Source organism: Lepeophtheirus salmonis, chromosome 2 (assembly GCF_016086655.4).
Source record: "Lepeophtheirus salmonis chromosome 2, UVic_Lsal_1.4, whole genome shotgun sequence".
NCBI classification, from domain to species: Eukaryota; Metazoa; Arthropoda; class Copepoda; order Siphonostomatoida; family Caligidae; genus Lepeophtheirus; species Lepeophtheirus salmonis.
Window position 1 is genome coordinate 25,343,576 of NC_052132.2, and position 23,159 is coordinate 25,366,734.

At 30.9% G+C, this 23,159-nt stretch overlaps 1 protein-coding gene across 1 annotated transcript; it reads right to left on the reverse strand.

Moving 5' to 3' along the window:
* Positions 1-3,040: 3,040 nt before the first annotated feature.
* On the reverse strand, positions 3,041-9,781 carry LOC121113556 (uncharacterized). The gene is made up of 2 exons (XM_040707362.2): positions 9,313-9,781; positions 3,041-9,254 (listed from the first exon to the last, which is right to left on the reverse strand). The coding sequence occupies exon 2, from the start codon at positions 9,180-9,182 to the stop codon at positions 3,747-3,749; it is 5,436 nt and encodes a 1,811-aa protein (XP_040563296.1). The 5' UTR covers positions 9,183-9,254; positions 9,313-9,781; the 3' UTR covers positions 3,041-3,746.
* Between the last annotated feature and the right edge of the window lie 13,378 nt (positions 9,782-23,159).

Here is a 23,159-nt window from a genome sequence, read left to right on the forward strand (position 1 = left end):
TAAATTTGAAAAAAAAAACTTGTAAATTAAACATTTAAATGATAAATTCTAAATATACTAAAAAAATAGTTAATCTACTATTTTTTATTGATATCATCATATCTGGTACTAGAGGGCTAAAAATGCCAAATTTTGACCAACAAATCTCATTTTTTCCAAGTTAAAATGACTTGTTCTACTCTAAAAATTTTGTGAGAAGTTCAAAACTTTGCCTAAGTTAGTATTTTGATAGTCCTAAGCAAAAAGGTGTTTTTGTGCAATAAGAAAAATATTCAGCCAAATAGGGGATAGAAACATATAATAGGTATATTAAATTCCTCTTTTCATATTGAATAAACACTTTTGCCAATTGCAATTTAGATTATAAAAGCCTCATTTCAATAACAATATGTAAATATTACTATTTCTTTTTGTTCAGAATAAGATAAAGGTAGTGAATATTGCGGAGTCTTACATGTATAAATTCTCCAATAACGGTTACAATCATTTTTCTATTCCCTCACTTCACTTGATGGATGAGTTCTTTAGACATTAACGTTTTATCTCCTATGTATGTTTGGGGCTACATATTTACAACTTAAGAGAGGAAGAATCCCTAATCACTTCTCTATTCAAATCAGTATATTAGATTTGTTCTTAAATGGTTATTACGTCTAGAACTGTTAGGGGGCGCATAGTCTAAAAATGTTATTTTTGATTAAAAATTATGAAACTTATAGAAATTAAAGAACCATGTGCAAAGTATTTACACAGCTAGAAAAAAGTAGACTTTTGAAATTATTAACAAAAGGTATAACTGGAATGGGGACTCAAATTAATTTATTTATTTCAAGTTGTTCCAAAGTTATGGTCAATTATGCATATTTCATGTTTTACGTTACCTCGATGTTTTACCTCTCAAAATTTAATGACCTCTTACTGTACCCATATATAATCTCGTTAGATCAAAATCGATTTGTATCTTTTGCTGTAATCCTGTTGACCCAATACCACACGTGCATACATACATTGCATATGACCCCTAAGATTTTAACTTTTCTTTAAACTTTTTTTAAAGGGCTAAAGTGTATACTTTTAATGAGTATATCCCTTATGCCATCCACATAGCAAAGTACATAGCTCCGAGACAACTAAATTGTATGCCTCGTTGTGAAGTACTGCCCTAGAAAATTCGAGGTAGTCTCACTAAAAAACCCTACTTCCCTTCATATATTTTATGTGTTTATCTGATCAATAATTATAATATGTACTACTCGCATAATGATATGAATAATATTACGACCTGTTTTACCAAAAATATTACTTTTTGGAAAATATTCATTTTGTACACTTTAAAAAAAAGAAGATGTAAAGATGTTATGCTAATTATACATAAAAGACAAAAAAATCACTTTTTGTTATAGAACAATGATTTCTTTGTTATTTGATTAAAAGAAATAGTCCTGATTATGCAAAATTATGAGACAATTTTAGAAAGATTCTTTATTTTTCTGAAAAAGTTATTGCTCTATTTTGATGTAAAAATACTATCTTTTTTCTACGTATATGGAATTTTTTGAACTTCAAAGGCTTTGTGCAAAACGTAAACATTTGTCAATATGATCCAAACTATACAATTCTTTTTTTATTTTAGACTATGTCAACCCCAAAATTAAAAAAAAACCCCACAAATTTAAGAGCCACTCTAGATGGCAATATGTTATAAATATCTAATTGGTTTAGGTAGAGAAGACATTCTGATTGTAAAGGATAATTTGACAATAGATAAATCAATTACCCCAATTTGTTTAAAAAAAGCAGTGAACCACATCTTTTTTTAAAGTTTATAAATGCATTTTGTCAACATTGAAATCAAGAAAACAGGTAAAAAAAATTTTTTTTAAGTTTTATCATTTGAAATGGCCTTATATATCTGGTTAAAACCCTATCAATATTTGTAAACGCGTTCTGAGAGCAAGCAAATTTTAACAGTAGTAATCTATATATATATACAAAGTGTCTTGTGGATTGGGTCTTCAGCGAGATATAAAATATACAAAATTTCAATATGTATACGCACTTAACTTCTTATGGAAATAAAAATAACATATTCTAGAATTTTCTCCTTTTGATAAATAATTTGTATCTTTTAAGTTTATTTTCTTAGCAAATACGGGGATATGCAACGTTTATTGTACTTCAGAAGTGACGAGTATTAGTTACAAATATATAAAAAATACAAAATCTATTTTTTTTAAGTTACTAAAGCTCTGTTATTTTTAGAAACAATAAGTATACTATATAAGAAAAAAAAGTCTTACTTCATACATGAGCCTTTTCTGACCAAAAGGGAAGGCTAGGTTAACTCACATGAACATTAATTTTAATGGAAAGATTTATTACTTTTGATATACCTAAACCCGTGATAGCTCATTTTCTGGTACCCTCTAATGTATATTGTACTCCCCCTTTCATTTTTTTTTTTTAATATAACGCGCTGAGTTTTAGTTTTACAAACGCTCGTTGGTAAATTATAAATCCTTAAATCAAGTAGCCACGAGTTCTAAAGGTGAGTTTACTGATGTACTACTGACACACGCATTTCGACTACACATTTTCTTCATGTCTATTATTATTAATATTTGTATATTGTCATTTATAAATTTGTAACAAAGTTATATGACATGAAGTCTAATTGTAATAAAAAAAAGAGGAAAATATATTAACACACAATAAATCCAGCAAGCCCAAATTAGATATTAAGCACACATTCAAAAATGAATTCTTGGTAGACAGACAAAATAACTTTGCTTTGGTAATAAAGATGAATTCACTTTGATAATGTATTTATTTGTCAGTGTGACTATTAGGCACAATAAGTTATATCTGATATTGCTTTATTGCGTGGACACAATTGTATAACATACCTAAGGATTAGTCACAGATTATACTTTTTTGTCATGTTGGTTGAGTTAGAACAATTGTTTGCCTTGCTGCTTACTAGCATCGAGCTATTCTGGTTCTTTAAATCCATAAAAATGTCTGAAATAATTGTTTGACATTTTGACAAAATATTTTTTTTATTAAATACCAAATTTGGTAAACAAAAAAATTTGACAATTTACAAAGTTGATAAATAACTATAGCTGTTATAATTTTTTTGAAGAAATGTGGAGGCCAAAACTTGAATGAATATATTCCAAATTTCAAATTTCACAATTCTGACAGTAGCTAAAAAAAAATAGTGAAAAAAGTTTTTGCTTTTTTAACAAATTTGACAACACGCCATAACTACGGAGGTGTAGAAGGGTATACCACCCCGTAGTTATGTGATTGTTAGAAACATGGTATTTTGACTATATAATTGAAGTATTAGTATTTGAAGAGAAACCATTACCATTCAAAAATGTTGCACCTTTCATCTCTTGATTGGAGCTGCCGATTCATAAATCGGAGCAATGCAACGATTTTTCACAACCCCTGTTTTGAATTTGTTAATAATTTATTTATTGAATAAATTAAAATATGGATAAAAAGATAATATTATTCCAATGTTATAAAAGTATGAATTTTTTACAAATTACAAAACAGATGGTAAATGTCAAATTCTGTAAATTAATTACAGTAATGTTATAATACAAAAATCTTATTTTAAAATAAGCAACTGAAGGTATAAAAATTTTGGTTTCTGTTATTTTTCTTTCCCTAATATCCTATCCTCATTTTGTGCCGGGAATTTTTTTATAATACTTTAATTATAATTTTTGTTATAAATTGGATCCACTTTTTTGAAGATGAGAATTTAGGTTGGCCTTAAAAACATTCATTGACTCAACGGATATGGACTTTTCTACCATAACAGTAGAAATCAGTGAGCGTATTTTCGCAGAAGATTTTGATTTTGTAATATTATAATTGTTCCTAGACGACACAATTGTTGAGAAATCCTTAATTTCAACTTCTGATTCTTCTTCATTGTAGATATTTGAATCCAAGTCTGATTCAGAGCTAGAGTCCTCTTCTTCATCATCGCCTTCGTCATCCTCATCAGACTCATCATCTTCCACAATGACGTCAAAATATTTGTTGATTGTATCATATACCCATTTTTTACCAGAAGGGGAAGCATTAGATTGACTTTGGGTTTTGGACTTTGGCTTTGGATTATCATCACGTAGCTTGACACCATAAGATACTTTTGCATGATTTGATTCAAATGCAGATTTAATGTTCTCTCTGGCTTGTGAAATATCAGAGGCTACTTCAGATTTATCTATTGCTGAGTTACTTCTTGAGCGTGATAAACCAGAAGGTTTATTGATTGAAAATAGTCTTTGCAGCCTGGTACAAGAGCGTATAGCGTCTAACTCTGCTTGAACTTGTGTATTACTGTTTTGAAGCGACGACTCCTCTTCACCCTTTTCAATAGCTGATTTAAATTTGTGAAATGATGAGCTTCGTGATAAACCCGACGGGGTGTGTTGCCAAGAGGGGCGAGGAGATCCTTCTTCACTATCATCTTCTTGTTGAGAAGCAATATTTTTAATATTTGCAAAACTCGTGCTTTTTAATACTTTTGGAGCGCTCTTCCTAGGGATTTCCTCAGAAGATTGAGCATTTTCAAAAACAGATTTTATACCCTGAGCCGACGAAATCTTTGCAGCCTGTGGTTGTCTCATAGTTCCTAAAATGTTTCTAAGTGAAGATAAAGAATCTATTTCAGAGTGTCTAGATTTTCTAGGAATGTCTTCAGAAGATAATAATCGATCACCATAAATTGAATAAAGTCGTGGATCCTTACTGATTAACTTTTTGATGTCTTCTTCTTCCGATTCTGATTCTGAGCTACTTGAAGAATCTGAGTCTCTAGCGATTGGTCTAGGTTTGACCCCATACTTAGCAAGAATAGCTGCTTCTCTTTCCTTTGGATCCATGTTAGACATGGTATTCATGACTGGCTTTGACTTAAATACTGTAGCATCTGATGCAGATTTAGACAAAGCTCTTCGAACAGGTGGGGACGGTGTAGGATATAAACTTTTATAGGAGTGATTGTTCTGAGAGATTTCCCATTTCTTAGTATCTATACTTTTTCTTCTGATTGGCTCACAAATATTATGAGCGGACGAAGAGTTTTCTAGATGTACAAGTTTTCGTCTGGGTGCACTATAAAGTTCATTTGTTTCATTCACATCATTAGATTCAAAAATCTTCTTTCTCATATCAGCTACATGATCTGTTTTTATAGAATCTCCTATTGCGGAATTTGGTGTTCCATTAACAAATTCAAGATAAATCTTTATTTCCTCTTTCAATGGTTTATCTCCTTCACTAAATGCAAATTCCCCGACCTTTGAAATCAGTTCCTTATCACTACAGTCAAAGTCTAATACTTCAATAGGGAGTTCAGTACGATTTTTATAAATGAATTGCTTTAAATCTCTCATGCCCCGATTGGTTTCGTCGTTCTTGGTGACAAAAGAGTCGACAATGACTTTTTTCTTTCTTTCTTGTTTTATTACATCAGTAGAGCTAGAATCTCTATGTATTGAAGCGACTAATTTGTTTTGAATATTTTTGGCATAACTACTTGGTGGTCCAACTCTCTTTCCATCTAAATTGCGATCATCCTCCTCGTCTGTCTTCTGAAGGAAGGAAGAATCAACTTTACCTATCTTCCATTTGGAGTCAGATATTTTGCTAACATTCTTTGAGTCAAGAATGGAACGATATTTTTTCATTTCACTTTGAAAATCTGTTATACTGTTTGATGTATTCAAGGAGGAAACGGAGTCATCAATAAGAGATCTACGTCTTGAGCGAAACCCTCCTTCAACAACATCGGGTAGATTAGATGAGCTTTTATTACCAACACATGAAGCTGTAATATCTGGTCCATTGACATTCTTTTTCCCGGAATTTGAATTGTCTAAAGAATCATCAATCATATCAAGGATAGACTCTATTTGATCCTTAAACTCAATTTCATCAACAGATCGATCTGGAGCACTTAGAAATTTATCAATGACCTGAACAAACTCCTTATACTCCATGTCAGATTTGATAAGACGATGAATTGATGGCGGAATAAAGCTTTCATTGCTTTTGACAAATTTCAATAGCTCTTTGAATTTTTTATCTTTTGCATTTGCAGCCTTGGATGCCTTTTCCCCTGGGCTCAATTTCTTCTTGACTTTTTTATTCTTTTTCTCACGTCGTACCTCGTCAAGACATTCAGTTATGTCTTGAATAGGTTCGTTCAAGAAACTTTGGATTTCATCAATGAACTCATCATATTCTTTCATTTTTATCTCATGTTCTTGAAGAGCATCCTTTTTACCAAGTCTCTCAGATACTGAGTGTAATTCTTTAAGAAGCTGATCTGTGTTCTCACTACTTCTGCGAAATTTATTCGATGATCGCACTTTCTTTTCTGTATTTCCAGTATTGGGAATACTCTTCATGATAGCCATCGTGGTTTCAACAGCAAGTTGCCCTTGATCCTTCTTTTTCCAAGTCCACTCTGAGGTATTTTGCGAGGAGACGGTCGAGGCTGACTCTGGTTGTTGTTCAACATTTAATGAATCAAAATCGATTGCTGTTTGAAGAGGCACTCGTTTCTTCTTTTCACTTCTTGTTAATGGAGGACCTGACTCATCTTGCTTAGAAAGCTCTGTCTCAAATTTATCTTTGAACTTATTCACTGACATTCCAACAAGAGAAGAGTCTTGAAAGGGGATTTTTCCACTGGCCCCCTCACTTTTATTTTGGAATAATTCATCAGCTTTGTCTTTGATCGAGCCAATGATTTTTTGTGGTGTTTGAGGAGAAGGGTCAGCATTGTTAATATCCTTGTCAAATATGTGTTGTATTCTATCAAGTACCTTTTTCTTTTTGAAGGCAGGCTCGTTTCTCTCACGTCTCAACTTTATTTCTTCTTCCCTTTTTCGGCGAGCTTCTGCCTTTTCTTTTTCCTTTCGCATCATTTCCTCACATGCAGCAGCTATTCTTGCTTCCTCTTCTAGCTCCTTTTTCTCTTGTTCCTTGAGTTTTTCATTTTCTAACCTTTCAGCCTCTAGTCTCTCCTTCTCGTGTCGGGCCTCTTCCTCTAGTCTTCGTTGTTCTTCTTCCAGCTTTTGTAGTCTAGAAATACGCCTCGCCTCCCGCTCTTCTTCCCGTTGTTTCTTTAGTTTCTCCAACAGTTCGGGTGAGTCAAACTTAGATAAAAGTTCTTCACTAATTATTCCTGATCTCCGTCGGACAGCATTGGAAGGCTTGTTTAAGGGAATCTGAGATGTTGTGTTGGTGTTTGATGAATCAAACATCTGTTTAAATTTATTAACTTTTTTATCCAATAAAAGTTGTGATGTGACACCTGGTGTTGTGATATTTTTTTGAGTTTCTTTTTTCGTTTCAAATTTATTTTTTATTTCATCGAGTTCAACAACTTTAAGTCTCAAACTTTTCTTTTTTGGTTTTTTTGGATCTGATATTTTTTTCTTTTTGTTGGTCTTTTTTCCTTCATCGGATCCACCGATTAAGGATAAGTATTTCTCTATTTCTTGAAAGTATGGATCATCCATAATATTAACAGGTGTTTCATCGATCAAGTCAATTTCCATAGGCTCTTCTTTTTTTGTAACCTTATTTTTATCGTCAAACAGGACCTTTGAGAGTAAATAGTTTTGCATTTGGGATTTTGATGATCGTTTCTCTGACTCCTCCATCTTTGGATTATCATCCTGGTTGTCACATACCACTACTTTTTTTTCCTCTGCCGTTTGCTCAACTTCTTGATCTACTTTTTCAGAAAGGTTCTCATTATCTTTTTTGACCTTTTTACTTTTAAATGCAACATATGAAGTTGGGCTTTCCTCTTTTTCTACAACAAATCGTTTTTTTATATCATTTAATTTTGGAACTGTTGAAATAATATTTGGAGAAGGAACTGGGGTAGAGCTTTTTGAGGAACTATCTGAATCTTTGAAGGGACTCAGTTTTAGTTTTCTTATTGGTGTGTAGGTTTTATTGTTTATATCTTTTATTTTTTTGATTTCATTGTCTTGAGTTTTTTCTTGTAACTTCCGTTTCATGTCTGAAAAGGTCGATGAACTAATTGTTGGAAGGGTTAGCCCATGCAGTTTGTTTGAGCCTTCTTTTTTCTGACCCGTTTTCTTCACTTTATTAGTCATTGTATCATTTTCCTTCTCCTCTTTAGGGTAAGAATTTTTCCCAGGATCTGGTTCCATGAATTTCGTTCTATCTTGACCCATTTCCTGCATTTGTTTTTGAAAAGCCTCCTCATTTTCAAGACGTTTATTATCATCTTCAACTCTTTTTAAAGCATTTTCATCTTCCTTCTTTTTATCTAATTCTCTTTGAGTCCACTTTGGAGTTTCAAACGATTTTTGCTTATTTGTAAACTGTGTCAGTTTTTCTCTAGCTACTTTACGTGAGTTTGAATCCTCAAACTTATCTAAACAGCTATTGATGCTCTCTTTGTTGATTATTTCTGTATCTTTTTGTTTATTTAAAGAAACATAGCTTTCTCTCTTGCGTTGTTGCTCAAACATATCTGGAAGGCCTCCTCCGCATCCAATTTTGGATCTTTGTGCCGGAACAGGACGTGTAACAATTTCCAAATTACTATTTTTCTTTAATTGAAAATCCGTTTCAAATTTGTCTTTTAACGTTCGACAATTCCCCTTTGTATATACATCAAGAGCAGATTGAACAGGCAAGTCTGGAATAAAGTCTAAATCGATGGAATTACGACTTGAGCCCCCTGCTATAAGGGATTTCCTACGGACTTTATCCTTAATATCAGATACTGAAACACTAGGAACAGTGGGATTTGCCTTAAATACGGATTTGTTCTCTGAAGTTCTAGCAGCTATGGACTTATTAAACATAGCTTGTACTGGCTTCATCCCACTATACTTTTTATCTTCTTCAATTCGTTTTGCTTCTCTTTCAGCTTTACGTGCCTCAGCAGCCTCGAGAGCATTTCCACATCTCTCCCCATTTAGTTGACTTTTCTCATTTTCTTTCTTCTTCTCTGATGAAGAGGATGTAAATTTATTTGAGATGTCTGATATGAGTCTCTTTGTGGTTGACAATTTATTAGATTTATTTTTAAGGATAGGAGAAGAAGCATTACTCTCCAAGCTTTTAAACTTCTCAAATGCAAGAGAATTATTCATGGTTATTTGTTAAATGAGTAAATAGTTTCGAAGTAAGTTCAATGATTGCCCTAGTAGTAAAGGATGAATTGGCTGAAAAGAAGTAAATAAAATAATAAATCAATTCATTGCAAACCCCAAGTACACTTACACTAATATTTCTAGCCTTCATTTAATCTTTTCTAGTACCAGAGAAAAATGATCACATGAAACTATTTATATGTCACCGGTATAAGTATATATTATTTTTTTAGGTGAATATTTTCCTTCTTTAAATTCATTTATAGACTGATTTTATTTATTTTCTGTACAACATATGACTTAGAAAGTCCTATTCTCCCCCCCCCCACCTAGTATACATACAGTGTTCACGTTCTTGGGAAAATTGCCTAAAAAATATGTATATTTCATCACAGGTCAGGGCAGAAGAGGGCGATGTTTTATTAGAAATAGACAGGGATTTGACATTGCCTTTGTTGCTTTGTTTGTCCTAGCAGCTTCATCTCATACAAAGTTAAGTTAAAACTTGAACTCGGTTCTTTTCATCCGTCACATTTTATTTTAAGAGAGACTTTACGAGACTAATATGATGACGTCAAAGTATCACTTTTGTTATAATCCTGGAAATATAGAACATTTATCTTTAGATTTCATACTAATGTAAAATGTTATGTAACTTTGTCTGAATATACGAGTATATATGATCATTTATAATTAGTGTTGTGTGGAGTCCTTATTTAGAACAGAAAACTGTAGTAGAGTTCAGCCTTGGTTCAATCCAGTTCATTCCTGTATAATTCCTATAACTTATAAAGTTCGGTTCTTGATCACGTCACTCAACTTTATTTCTTCTTTTTTAATCAGTTCTAGTATTCCGAAAGGCCGACAGTCTTAAGGACCGGTCCCAAAGACTGACATCACCGGTCTTAAGTTTGGACTGGGAGGAATAAATAAGGGCTAGGTACAACACTACCTATAATGAGTTATCACCTATGAGTATTACAAAAAAATAAATGTTTTGAACTCAACATTTTTTCATCATATTATCAATTATATGTAACCCCACGTCCATCTTATCAATATCTTGGCTAAGTAAAATATCTACATATATACATTGTATAAATAGGAAATTCTATCTAGTTAAAGTTACATAATAAATTCAAATTTGGACCCCCCTAAGAATATTGTGAATATACAAATTCCAGGACCTATAACTTAAACTGACACGTCTCTCTTGTACTGAACATAATACAAATATCAGGGAAAATTAAAACAGCATAAAACGTTGGTTTATGTTTAGTTTGACTAAGCAATAAGTTAAAAATCTATAAAATAAATTTATTAAATGTTTTTGAGAATTTGTACAAGGAAGTGTAAAAAAAAAGATTTTGTGACATTGCCCTTTGTAAAAGTTCATTTTCAAACTCAGGACAAAGGTTGTATATTAACCTTTGAAACATTATTTTAATAACTTCAGTCCGGTATATAAATACATATTTACGTTGTAATTTTATTGTATATCCCAACCTTTTCTCCTAAAATAAACATAAAAAAGGCTCAATTGGTACTAATCCTTTCCTTCTTATCTATGAAACTATTATTTAATCATTTACGGGGATTGTTCACAGATTAAAAAGAGCTCATTATAAATACGCCAATCAACGTTCAAACTTTCTTAAGGGTAGAAGTAGTAAAAAAAACCAGCTGACTTGAAAATACAATATAAATTTGTATATTAGTGAGGTAACACAATGTTAGGTTTCAACCATTATATTGGCAAGTTGACTAGAACTATCAATTAACAAACAAGTAGTCTGATACTAATCGGCCAAAGTTGCTGATTATAAGTGATATTTATTTTTTCTAGAGGACAAGATTAATTAAATATTTGGCCCGTTAACACAAAAGCAAGGAAGAATAAGTGCGGAATATATGTGTATTCTTCGACAAATGATTGTCAATTTCACACATTGACTTCAACAGAATAATTTATGTCAAGTGCGTTTTACATTAAGCTTAGTCGTAGAAAAATCCACATTTAACATAAATGTAAGCCTTATTTAATAATTTAAATATACTGCTCATTAAATAAAATTTACATTTCCTAATTGTTCCCGTCATGAACACACAGGCCGATGATTTCATCCTTAAATTATTATACTGCAAAGATATTTGAGATAATCTATGTAATGCAGACAAAATATTATATAAGTCACTGGCTAAGTAAAAAAAATAAAAAACAGACACACGCATTTGTGGGGGTTTAGGATATATGATATCGTTTTTATCCTTGCAAATCATACATGAAAAAAAAACAATATATTCTATTGTTATTTTTTTTTTTTTCATGTATCCTGATGAGAGTACAATGTTAAATGGAGGCAAGCAGACATTTAAATAACTTAGGACTACTTGATGCATGAAATTTAATCAATCACTAAATATTTAAAATATTATATTCTTTATTAAAATCTAATATTGAATTACATTTGCATTATATTTATTTTTTTAAATGGAGAATTTTTAGTTTTTGGATAGCAATTGAGAATGGATTATATTAAAAGTAAACTTTTCTTTCATTATATTTATAAAAAAATGATTTTCACTGTTTTACAACACGTCTTAAGTGTAATATGTAATTGTTAGAAAAATAAATTTTTGTAGCACGTTTTCCATATTGAAATACGTAAGTAAGAAATTTATTGAAATTATATATTTGGAATTGCATCCCTGAAGTTTTTGAACTAACTGCAAAAATTGAAGATTCAAAAGATTATGTATCAAATATAGAATAACTGGGTTTTAGTATTATTTTCCAAGTATAAGGTCAAATGGTGATTAGATAATATGAGGGTTATTTTTTTTTATCTCCTTTTCAAGAACTCTCCTACTTGAATGATAATTGTGATTCGTCTATTTCTAATGTGCTTTCTCTATCTTATTTTTTTTATACTTTCCTGACCTACTTGAGCTTAATGAACAAATAAATGAATTAAAGTACATGCATCTACATTTTATGCTTTTATTCCTTTACTGTACGTACATACTAGAACTGTAAAAAATTAATATATAAATAATATTCCACCCTAAAGTGTGATTTATTTGACACCCTACATAAATGTCTTTAAATATTTTAAAATTAAAAACGGTAAAATAACTTCGTATGCAAAGTTTCCCCCATCATTTGTACTAGTGATGGAATTCGGTTTGAAAAATCTAGAACGGTCTCTGGCCGTTTATATTATTAGAATAATTAAAAAAAGAATTTTGATCTACACCGGTATGACAGAAAAATTCGGTCTGGCTTGACCTCATTTAAAATTCGATATAGACTGATTCTATAGATGAATTATTGATGATGTCATGTGTGTTTCAATGCTGTCAACACCTGTAAAATAGTTTTATCCCGTCGTTACCTTTATTGTATCATGCAACCTTTCTTTCAAAAGGAAACACAAAAATGCCCAAAATCATCCGGTAGTAAGCCAAATCAATCAATCACACCAAATGCTATTTATCTTTTACTCAATCCCAGACTATCATTGTCATAGTATTTATCTACAATTATTAAAAGGAATTCACAATTACATATAAATAAATATTTCATGATATTAAAATCATACATATTTTATTATTCGATAATGTATTATAATATTACAAAGTAATATTTTATTAAAAGCGTAGCTACACATTTTTATTTGTGTATGATAGCTAAAATTTCTTTATAGAAATAATAAGATGTTCAATATATATATGACAAAGGATCAGCAAGAAATTGAATTATTTTCCTTTTGGAAATAGAGTATACTAGAAATTATGAAATAGCCTTGGCATATCAAGTGAGACGAGGGAATCGACAGCTGACAACATACTACATAGGATATTTCTGTATCAGTCAGGTAACGCCGTGTTAAATTTTATTTGTACAACTCATAAATCAGGATATGGGAGAACATTGGCCTATATGTTGAGGCTCAAAATATTGATCCACTATTTGAAAACGATAAAATTTTGGTCTACGGTCTGAGATCGCGGTACAAGCCTAAATATCAATTAAGACCAAACAGGAAAAAAGGGGTTTTGAAACGAGTCTCAACACTAACTTTTACGTACATCGACAACATTTTGATTGATTTGTATGCATATTTATCCATAAATTCTAAAGAATATGACGTCATATAAATTCATGTTTGATTCCCCTTTCCTCAATCATGGAATGATTTATAAACAAAATTTGTAATATTCAATTTTGAAAGACTGTTTTTTTGTGTGAGTGCATTAATGCACATTCGCAGTTCAAAGATTGTATAAAAGCAGGAGCTTATCAAATTATAAATATAAAATAATACTTTTGTTGAAGAAAATATTGTTGCAATAACTTTTGAATGGAAATTTAATTTAAAAATAGTTGCAATCAATAATTATCATTTCAATGAAGTTTAAATCAAAGCTGTCATTCGTAATATTTTATTGCATTAATACGATATTAAATTGTATCTCTTAACCTTTACAAATAAAGGTGCCCATAAATCGATGGGTTACTAGCCAATATTTTCCGTCTGTGGGCTTATACTAAAATAATGTTGTAGAAAATTGTTTAGAACTTAACCAAAGCTCATTTAAGTTAAGCCAATCTACAATTTGAATACTAATAAGAGGCATGAATAGTATAAAAATCGACAGTTAACAGATAAAAATACAGTTTTAGTATTTTGCAGTAGTGAAATAACGGCTTGACTAATCCAATTAAATACTATTCCAAATTTTCAATTAATTATACAACGACTTGACGTTTAATTGGTAGCAATTTATTTATATTTTAACTTTGAAGAATGAAAATTACATAATTAAATATATGCATTGATTCCTAGCTGGGGGTCCTTGAGGATATCAAGAGCATCAAGAAGTTAATGTTATTAAAAAATAGATCATTAATAAAAGGAAACAAAATTGTTATTTAAGTCAATTATAACTATAAAGCTATCAGGTAAATCTTCAAAAATTGAGGTGTCACTACTCTGTCCATGTTCAGTTTATAAATATTTTAATTTATCTTATTATTGTAGTTTTTATCAATGTAATAACGTCCTATCTATCCATAAAATATATTACACAAGCTATAACATAAATTTTTAGGAAGCAAAAAATCATATTTTGTCTCTTTTGTCGATTTTGAAAGGACATTTTTTTTTCACGCATTGAAATATGAATGCAGAGAGTACAAATGAACCTTGAATTTATATTACAACATAATATCCTAAAAACTTACTGATTTATAACTATTGCTCAGAGGTGGAGACTTATACTAGAGTGCTTATTTTGAAAACTTACGACTTGTCTTGATCATACAATCATAGACTTGAATTGTAGTCGAATTCGAAGACTTGCAACTTGACTTCCCCTCGAAAGTAATTAAAAATTTTATGAGGATTGAAACATTTAGAATTTCCCGTAAAATTTTATCAAATGTTCAACCACTAGTTTTCTGGGGAAACTTTTTTATTCTAATAAGCATGTGAACACTACGTGTACACCTAGGTTCAAAGAAATACACTTTTTAATGTTTCCTTAAACTGTTTATGCTACATTAGTGGACGGTAGCATCATTATTGTACCCATAGATATATACTTTTTCAAACATGTACTCAGACATATGGGTATACATTCTTTTGATGTTTAGTAGTAAGTAGTAATAATTTTATTTTAACTATATTAGTCAGAATAAATTCAATCATTATTCTTTTGTTAGTCAGTATAATATTGAAACTTTGGTGTATTCATTTTTGATATCAGCAGTCTGCAACGGGAAATGCTATACAATCTTGCTTCGATTTAGTGTGTATTCAATATTAGGTAGTATTATTTTAGAATAAATTAAGAACGTCCATGAAATATTTTATTTTGTGTGGAAACTGACTTATTTGTATAGCTTAAAAAGGGGTGGGTTTATTTGATACTTGCAGTCTGTAAAGGGGGTACCTAACAACCGTCGTTCTAATGTTAGTTTTCATTTGCTGAGGACTTGAACTGTACTCGATGAAAATATTAAAGGGCTTATACTTTTGAGCAAAGACTTGTGCCTCAACTTGGACTTGCAGGATAAGGGACTTTTCCCTCGTTTGCTTCACTACCCCTCTTGAATTCTGTATTCAATTTGATAGATCTGTTTACATATGTTTTGTTGTTTATTAACGATATATTTTTATTTACAAAATGTACAAACAATATAACGCTACAATATAAAATATATACATATATATATACATCATTCAATCATTTTTATGTTTACACTGAAGATTGTTTTTCAAACTTTATTGAAACTAGTTTTAAAGAAAGTAAGTTTATTTCCAGTAAATTACCGGGTCCTGCGAAATGGATGTACTACTAATCAACATGAGCAAAATTTTGCTCCTCCTGAGTCTCAATTAAGTCAGACGTGATGGATTACTTAAAGACATTTATTAAGCACACAATGGCAGATATTATTTTTGAATTTGACCTATATTGCTTTCAATGACGGCCTTCAAGCACCCGCGGAAGGTGGAAAACACTCTGCCAATGAAGTTCCCTCTCATGAGCTTCCACTCCTTCTCCACGGAGGACTTCAGGTCGGTGACATTACTGTAGCATGATCTGCAGGCCTTGAACTCGACTTGCCACCAGATTGAGTAATCCAAAGAATTCAGATCGAGGCTCTGGGGAGGCATGAAGTTCATTGACCATAACTCTATGCCTCTTCCATCTAGGCTTGCACAATATTGGTTGTGATGGTTTCCATCCTTCTGGAAAACGTAGGACACCTTGCCCGACTTTTTGGTGATCTTGAGGACCTACGGGAGTATCAGGGGCATTTTGTCTCCAATTGAACCAATAACCCCAAGCATAATCACAGAGGCTGGATGTTTTGTCTTGAACACGTGGTGGAGGTCTTCAGAAGTGTCTTCAAAGCAAACAAGCCAATTTTTTTGCTTGTTGACGACGGGATCGACAGTAAATGTTTTTTAATCGAACAATAAGATCACTCGGTTGTCATGATGCTTCAGGTCGTTTAGGAGGCGTTTGGCCCGCTCCAAACAGATATCTTGTTACGGTCGATTCATTGAGTGTCTTTCAACGTACCTCTTGGACTTTCTCCCGGTGGCCTGTACTGGGCACAGTGGAGGGAGACACTGACTTATTTTTGTCAATTTTTACCATGGGCATGGTGGCCTTGCCCTCAAACGCCTTCTTGGCCACTTTTAGGGTAATTTTGGCTGGCCTTCCAATACTGGGGTCGATTTTAAGGAGTTTCTCCTCTTTCATGAGCTTTCTGATCCTGTAGACGGTGTGCCTCTCGATCCCAACAATCTTGACGATTTCAGGTGTGCTGTAGCCGGCGCAAATCAAACCAGCAATCTGATTTATTTTTGCTTCCATTTTTGTTTACAGAAATGATAGAGGCGATTACAATAGCTCATTCGAAAAAGTTAGCTGTCGCGTGAAACGTCGAAAATTATATCTCTAAAAATTAATCTATAGTAGTGGTATATCCATTTTGCCCGACCCAGTATATTTAAATATTCAATATGGCCTCAAAGACGACCTCTTCCTAAAATCTACAAAAACCTTAATACTATAGTCTTCTGACAAGTCATCCCATGCAGCCTTGATGGCGGACTCCATAGATATCATGACTTAAACAATTGCAAATGATTTTAATATAAAGCAACCTCATTTTTACAAAAAATATTTTCAAAACTCGAGCTATGGTTATTTATTTATCAACCATCTACTAAAACCTTTTTATTTTGCAGCCTAAAAATAAATAAATAAGTAATTTTATTGCTCTCAAGTCATTAATCAACCATAAGCAATACATATATCAACTGGTTTAATGATAATATCAATTAATATATGTTATAAGCAACACTAAAGGACAATATAGGTTATATTGCCTAAAGAGATCAAATAGTTGATGTTAAAATTAAATAATATAAAAAAGCTGTACCTCCAATTTTGACTATCACAGACCTCTCTATTTGATATAAGTATATATATTTCCAATTTAAATCTAAGTTTTTTTTTCTATTAAAATATGACAAATGAACTTTTGAACTTTGGTTATGTCATTGTTGTTATGTATCTGTTCTTCTACCTTTTTTTGCAGCTGGCACAATTGAGCATACGCTGAAAAGTGGTACAAAAAACAAGTCCAGTTGTTCTGTAAAAATAAAATAAGCCTGGTAATCCTGACAATTTGAAGAATGTTTGGGAGGAAATGCTGTTTCATTAGATCAGCTGCAAGAAGCTGTGAAAGGAAGGAAATAATCATATATCCCACTGTGTACCTATAAAGGAAAGACTTATAGGCTGGTATTACTCCTATCCCGATCTTCAATTCTACTCCGAGTCCAGCAGGACTTACACATATAGCTCCCAAAACCCTCATTGTTACTTTTTGGTAGTTTTTACTTTATACTTAGATGTTCCATTCTTAAGAGTTATATAATAATGAACAAAAAATTTCAGTTAGCTAACTAGAAAAAGTAACTCCCACTACTAGGACATATTTAATACTCCTTTGAATATATGGATAATCACACAAAGAACCAAATAAGAAAAATCAAGCTCTTCTTCAATTATCAGAGTGTATAAAATACACTCTAATAATGCAGCTTTTTATCATTTCATATTTTAATTATTGTCATTAAAACATTCACCACAAGCAAAATGTACGAATGAATGAAATATAAATGAATAATTGCACATACTCAAGTAACAATTTTAGGTAGGAACAAGTATGCAAGTATATTTTTTGTCACTAAGAAAATTGTCATTAATTATTATTGTCTCGTTTATGAAGAAAAATAAGAGTATTGAACTAATGAAAAAAACACTTGTATAACTCATTATTCAGTAGAATCTATTGTCTAATCTATGTAAAAAATATTATGATAACAACAAATGGTTATCTAACTTGATGAATAATAACATGCTTCACTACTTTATTGGAAATTAAATTCATTTGTTTTTATGTTTAAATACAAAAAGTCAACAAAATCTTTCCTTTTAATGTATTTTAAGTTCTATCAAGTCGTTGCCTACATTGTATCTCCCAACTTTATCTCCAAGCAGAAACATAAATAAAGTACCAAAATCAGTTAGTAATTACAACTATTTCATACCATGGAATTATTGTTTAGATATTGTTGTAAATTATTCACAGTTTAACAAAAGATAACTTTAATTAAGTGAATCAACTTTTAGAACACTGAATAGGGAAGGAAAAGTAGAAAAATCATTTGCTATATATATAATTGATACTTCAAAAATAACGAACTCACAACTTAGTTGACATTATAGGACCATACATTTACTTTTAAGATCCTCTAAAGAGCTCGTTGTCAGAAAAACTCAAAAGGGTCGAGATCTCTCTCATGCGGATCCATAAATCCCCCCACCCCACAGAACTTCACGTAGTACAACTATTTTCTCTTAATATTAAAATGTTGCAATTATTAAATTTTCTGCTTTCGACGTCCCCAAAAGAGAAAATAAGAGGTGTGGGGACTATTGTAGCCATACCCAAGAAAATATAAAGAGTTTTTTTAAATTATTTAAATAACACCGTGTCATATGTAATTTTACTAGTACTTGACGAAATTATTACAAATCTGTCATTAGTTTTTTCGTAAAAAAATTTTTGTTTAGATGATTGTAAATTTGATTTTTTTAATAGTATTTTTATACTTTTTTATTGTATAGGTTTGAGGCAACTTATGATGCAGAATTTTCGCGAGAGTGTTTTATTAAGATTGAAAAACTCCATTGTACACCAAATTATATTTTATTTATTTAATTTCATACAAATACAATATGACAGCTCCGTATATGTGTCCACATAAATCAAGTTTCCTATTTTGTAACAATTATAAATTTGAAAGGTGGATTAGGCTGCTTAGTGTGATGACATACTTAATGCAAGTAGCCATTAGATAAGCTTTGACTGTATATCAAAAAGTACTTAATAATTATAATCTAAACTGTATCAAAAATTAAATCAAATCAAATCAATATTGCAGCCAAACTAGGCATTTTAGATGCGAATATTATTTTCCATACAAATTATTTACAGATTCAACTAACTTTTTAAAATTGAAAAAAATGAAATTATTCCTTTTCAACCCAAACCCTTAAAAAATATTGTTTTTTATATTTAAATAGCATTTTCTCAGGATGGGATGATCACATATAAAATTTATACTTTAGACAGTTTTTTAAGTAGAGTACTGATTTTTTTTCGTTAACAAAGGTTATCTCAAAATATATATTAAGGGTAAAAATACTACAAAAATTACTCATGTTTGTCAAACGAGAAAAGTACAAAAGAAAAAATTGAAATTATTTGTAGGATAAATACTTAAATATCGTTAATTATTATAATACCATCCACATACAGTAACTTGCATTATTGCCTTTTCTGCTATCATTAAGTAAACAAGACTTTAAATTTTGATCAAGAGCTTAGCTATCTCATTAATACTCCCAAAAATAAATAAATACTAGAAGCAAAGATGCAAGAAAAATGCAATTTATTTGATCATCTAACAATAAATGAATTAATAGAAACATCAATTACGTCAACTAAGATATTAGACGTAAAAATATATATTATCAAATTATTTTATTATTTGATAAATGAATTAATTTAAAATGTTATTTACTAATTGGCCATTATGGAATTAATTTGAGATATAATTATGTACGAGTACCCACTAAATCCTACTAATTAAAATCTAAGGGTTAAGTGAAAGCACTATTCTTTTTAGAAAAAAATAAACAGTAATAATACCTGATTTTGACAAAACCACTTGTTTGAATGTTTATTTAATTTCCGTGATGACGTAGATTTTCAACAACAATAAATAACTTACGTAGGGGAAATACTCAATCGGGGCATGAGCGTTGTTTACTTAAATTAGTTTGTAAACAAAACAACAGAGAGTGGCACTGTCTGGCGGGAAAAAAAAATTTACTTCCTGAATGATAATATTATTTACTAAAAAATACAGTCATACGTTACTATGAAAACTATTTTCAGCATCTGCATTTTTTATAAGCAACAAGCTACAGACTGGATCTATACCTTAAGGATATTAAATATTGTTTTAAGCTTACTCATCCCCTAATACCATGTTGATAATATAATACCAACAACTAAATCACAATGCTTCCAGAATGTTACTACGTTTTGTTTAAGCTAATTTGTCGCCATAATATGAAGTCCCATATAATTGCTAAAGACTCGAGTGTATCTCACCTATGCATAAGTTTCTTTTATCCATACATGTTGAATTTATATTAGTATTTGGCAATATTATGTTATTTAACTGTAATTGAGTATGTGAAGTAGATATAATTTCAACTTTCTCTTTTTGCAAAATAGCCATAGTCTTATTTTGGACAACAATGTAAAACCATTACCCTGCTTCAGAAATAAGCATTCAATGTTGCCTCATTATTGCATCATCAATATGTTACCTCATTTTATAAAATTGCATTCCTCCCTAGCAGTTATGAATTGGTTCTGTCGGTCTGTAGTTATACCTATGAATGGTTAAGATTTTAAAGAGTCGAAATTTAACAGTAATAAAACCTATCTCAGTAACCACATCATTAATTTTTAGATATTATTACAGATTGAGATATAAAAAGCAGTCACTTCTAATTGAATTACCAGGTGGAAACTGGAAACATACACACTTGTATTATATTGATTTAAGAGGTTCTATTTAATGAAACTAGAAATGTCTATAATTGTATGGGTAGCCATGTATCCCAAGCACCTACTGTTTTTTGAATTTTTTAAATAAGACGAGAAATGTCAACTCTTCTTCATGCGGGTCACACTCCAACAGAGGTAGCCTAGCTGACAAGAATGGCTCGTAAGACCATCTACAGTTTTAGAAAAAGAGGACAGACTACAACAAAACCATAAATAGGAAGGAGGACTCCGGAAAATAGACCATCATTAATGCAGATGCCCTCAAGGATGCCCCTGAAGGGGTTCCAATGGGCTTTAGATTCAGCCATATATCTCGACATTTTCAAGGCAGCCTGCTTCTCTGGTTCCAATCAAATTTTCTGACGTCAATGTCGTCTTTCAGCAAGATGGGGCCTTCACTCACACTGGGAAAATTACTCAGACCTTCTTAGCTAAAAATATCTCTTTCTGGAACAAGAAAATATGGCCACCATACATTTGAGATGTCAATCTCCTCTAAATTTCCTTATGGCTGCACATTGAGAGGAGGGCCTAGGGCATTATTCACCCGAATATTGAAGCCATGAATATCTCCGTCGACAAAAAGGGAGCTGCTATGAACTCGAACTTCATTTGCAATACTTGCAACTCTTGTCGCAAGAGTCTTGTCACTATCTGTGTCGGTAATGGTGGCCGAATAAAATAAATCAATTTGACATTGACTATGTATGAGAAAAATATTAATAAAGATTTTTATTAAACGTATAATCCAAGAATGGTAGGCTATTTTCTTTCCAAAAGTGTAAGTTTCAAGTTTCCATCCAATATTTACATATTTCTTAGTCCACAATATCAATAAGATTGTATTATTAGAGATGTACATCATAAGTACTATCAGTATTTATTAAAAATCAAAGAATAACATGATTATCCTAACCGTTAGAAGATTTTTTGCAATGAGAGCAAATTAGCTGTCATAATGTTTATTTAGATTAACTAGAAGAAGCTATAAGAAGAAGAATATGGTCACAGATCCAACCTCGTACCTCGCCAGGAAAAAGGTAGAAATGTCTTAGATGTCGATTTGAGGACTCCAACACTCATAATCAATGCTATTCACACTTCTCATGAGCACATGTATTTAATACTTCAATGTTCGCACCCACAGAATTAAAAATTAATAACAACAGTTAGGTAAATTAAATAAAACTATTCAGATTGTCAACTACCAAAATTGTAAAGCGCCAGTTGACGCAAAGAACTTTCATCTCTATACTCACTATAAGTTTCTATTTTCCATAATTTATATGTAACTTAAAATTACCATGAGGCATTTTCGTTCTCTAACCTTCAAACAAAAAAAAACTACACAATATAACAGTCAATACTATTGATGTTTGTTAACATATTTTTATTATTTTGAAAAAGATTTGAGTAAATACGTAACTCAATACATACCATTATGATATATTATGCATACACCATATTGTATCTTACATTTGAACATAAAACACGTTTATGACTTAATAGAAATGCAAGTAAAGTGTGGGTCAAAAAATAATCTATATATGGAATGTACACCTTTCCCCCCTTTATTTTGACCAACTAAATGCTCTTTTTAAGGGCTAATAATTATTAAAAGGAAAGATGGGATTGAATGAATTATTATTTTTAATAGTTTAGATATTTATTTCATCAAGATATTATTTTTTTTTTTAAATATATTTTAAATATTGTATAGTTGTTTTAGAATCTGATGGGCGAGATGTCATATTCAACACCATTACATTTTAAAGTCAATTTTTCCTTAGTTCTAATCAGAACTGAACTCTCTTATATGATGAAAATTGTTTATTTTTTCAACATATTTTTTTTTAATCTTATAATCTCTTAATGTTTGTTGTTTTTTTAAAATGAATTTTTAATTTATAATATTTTGATATTAAATTTAATTGATGAATGATGGGTGTTATTTATGGCCCATTGACCATAAAAGGTATGTCAAAATTACAAAATTCTTATTAAAATCTTTTTATTTTTCATATAATAACTATTGTATTAATATAAAAATAATCTTTAGTTGGTCAAAAATAAATATACATAAGTAAATACACACCAGAATATTTGATAATGATTTATCAATCATGATGTTTATAGAATAGCAGAGACGAACAAGGGAGTTTGAGATTAATCGAGATGATCTCTCAGTACGCTAATGTATTGATAAAATGATTGAAACGTTACAATAATAGTTT

Bases quoted from the DNA above. Each gene is read 5' to 3' on its own strand.
- LOC121113556 (XM_040707362.2), bottom strand. From the start codon at position 9,182: ATGAATAATTCTCTTGCATTTGAGAAGTTTAAAAGCTTGGAGAGTAAT.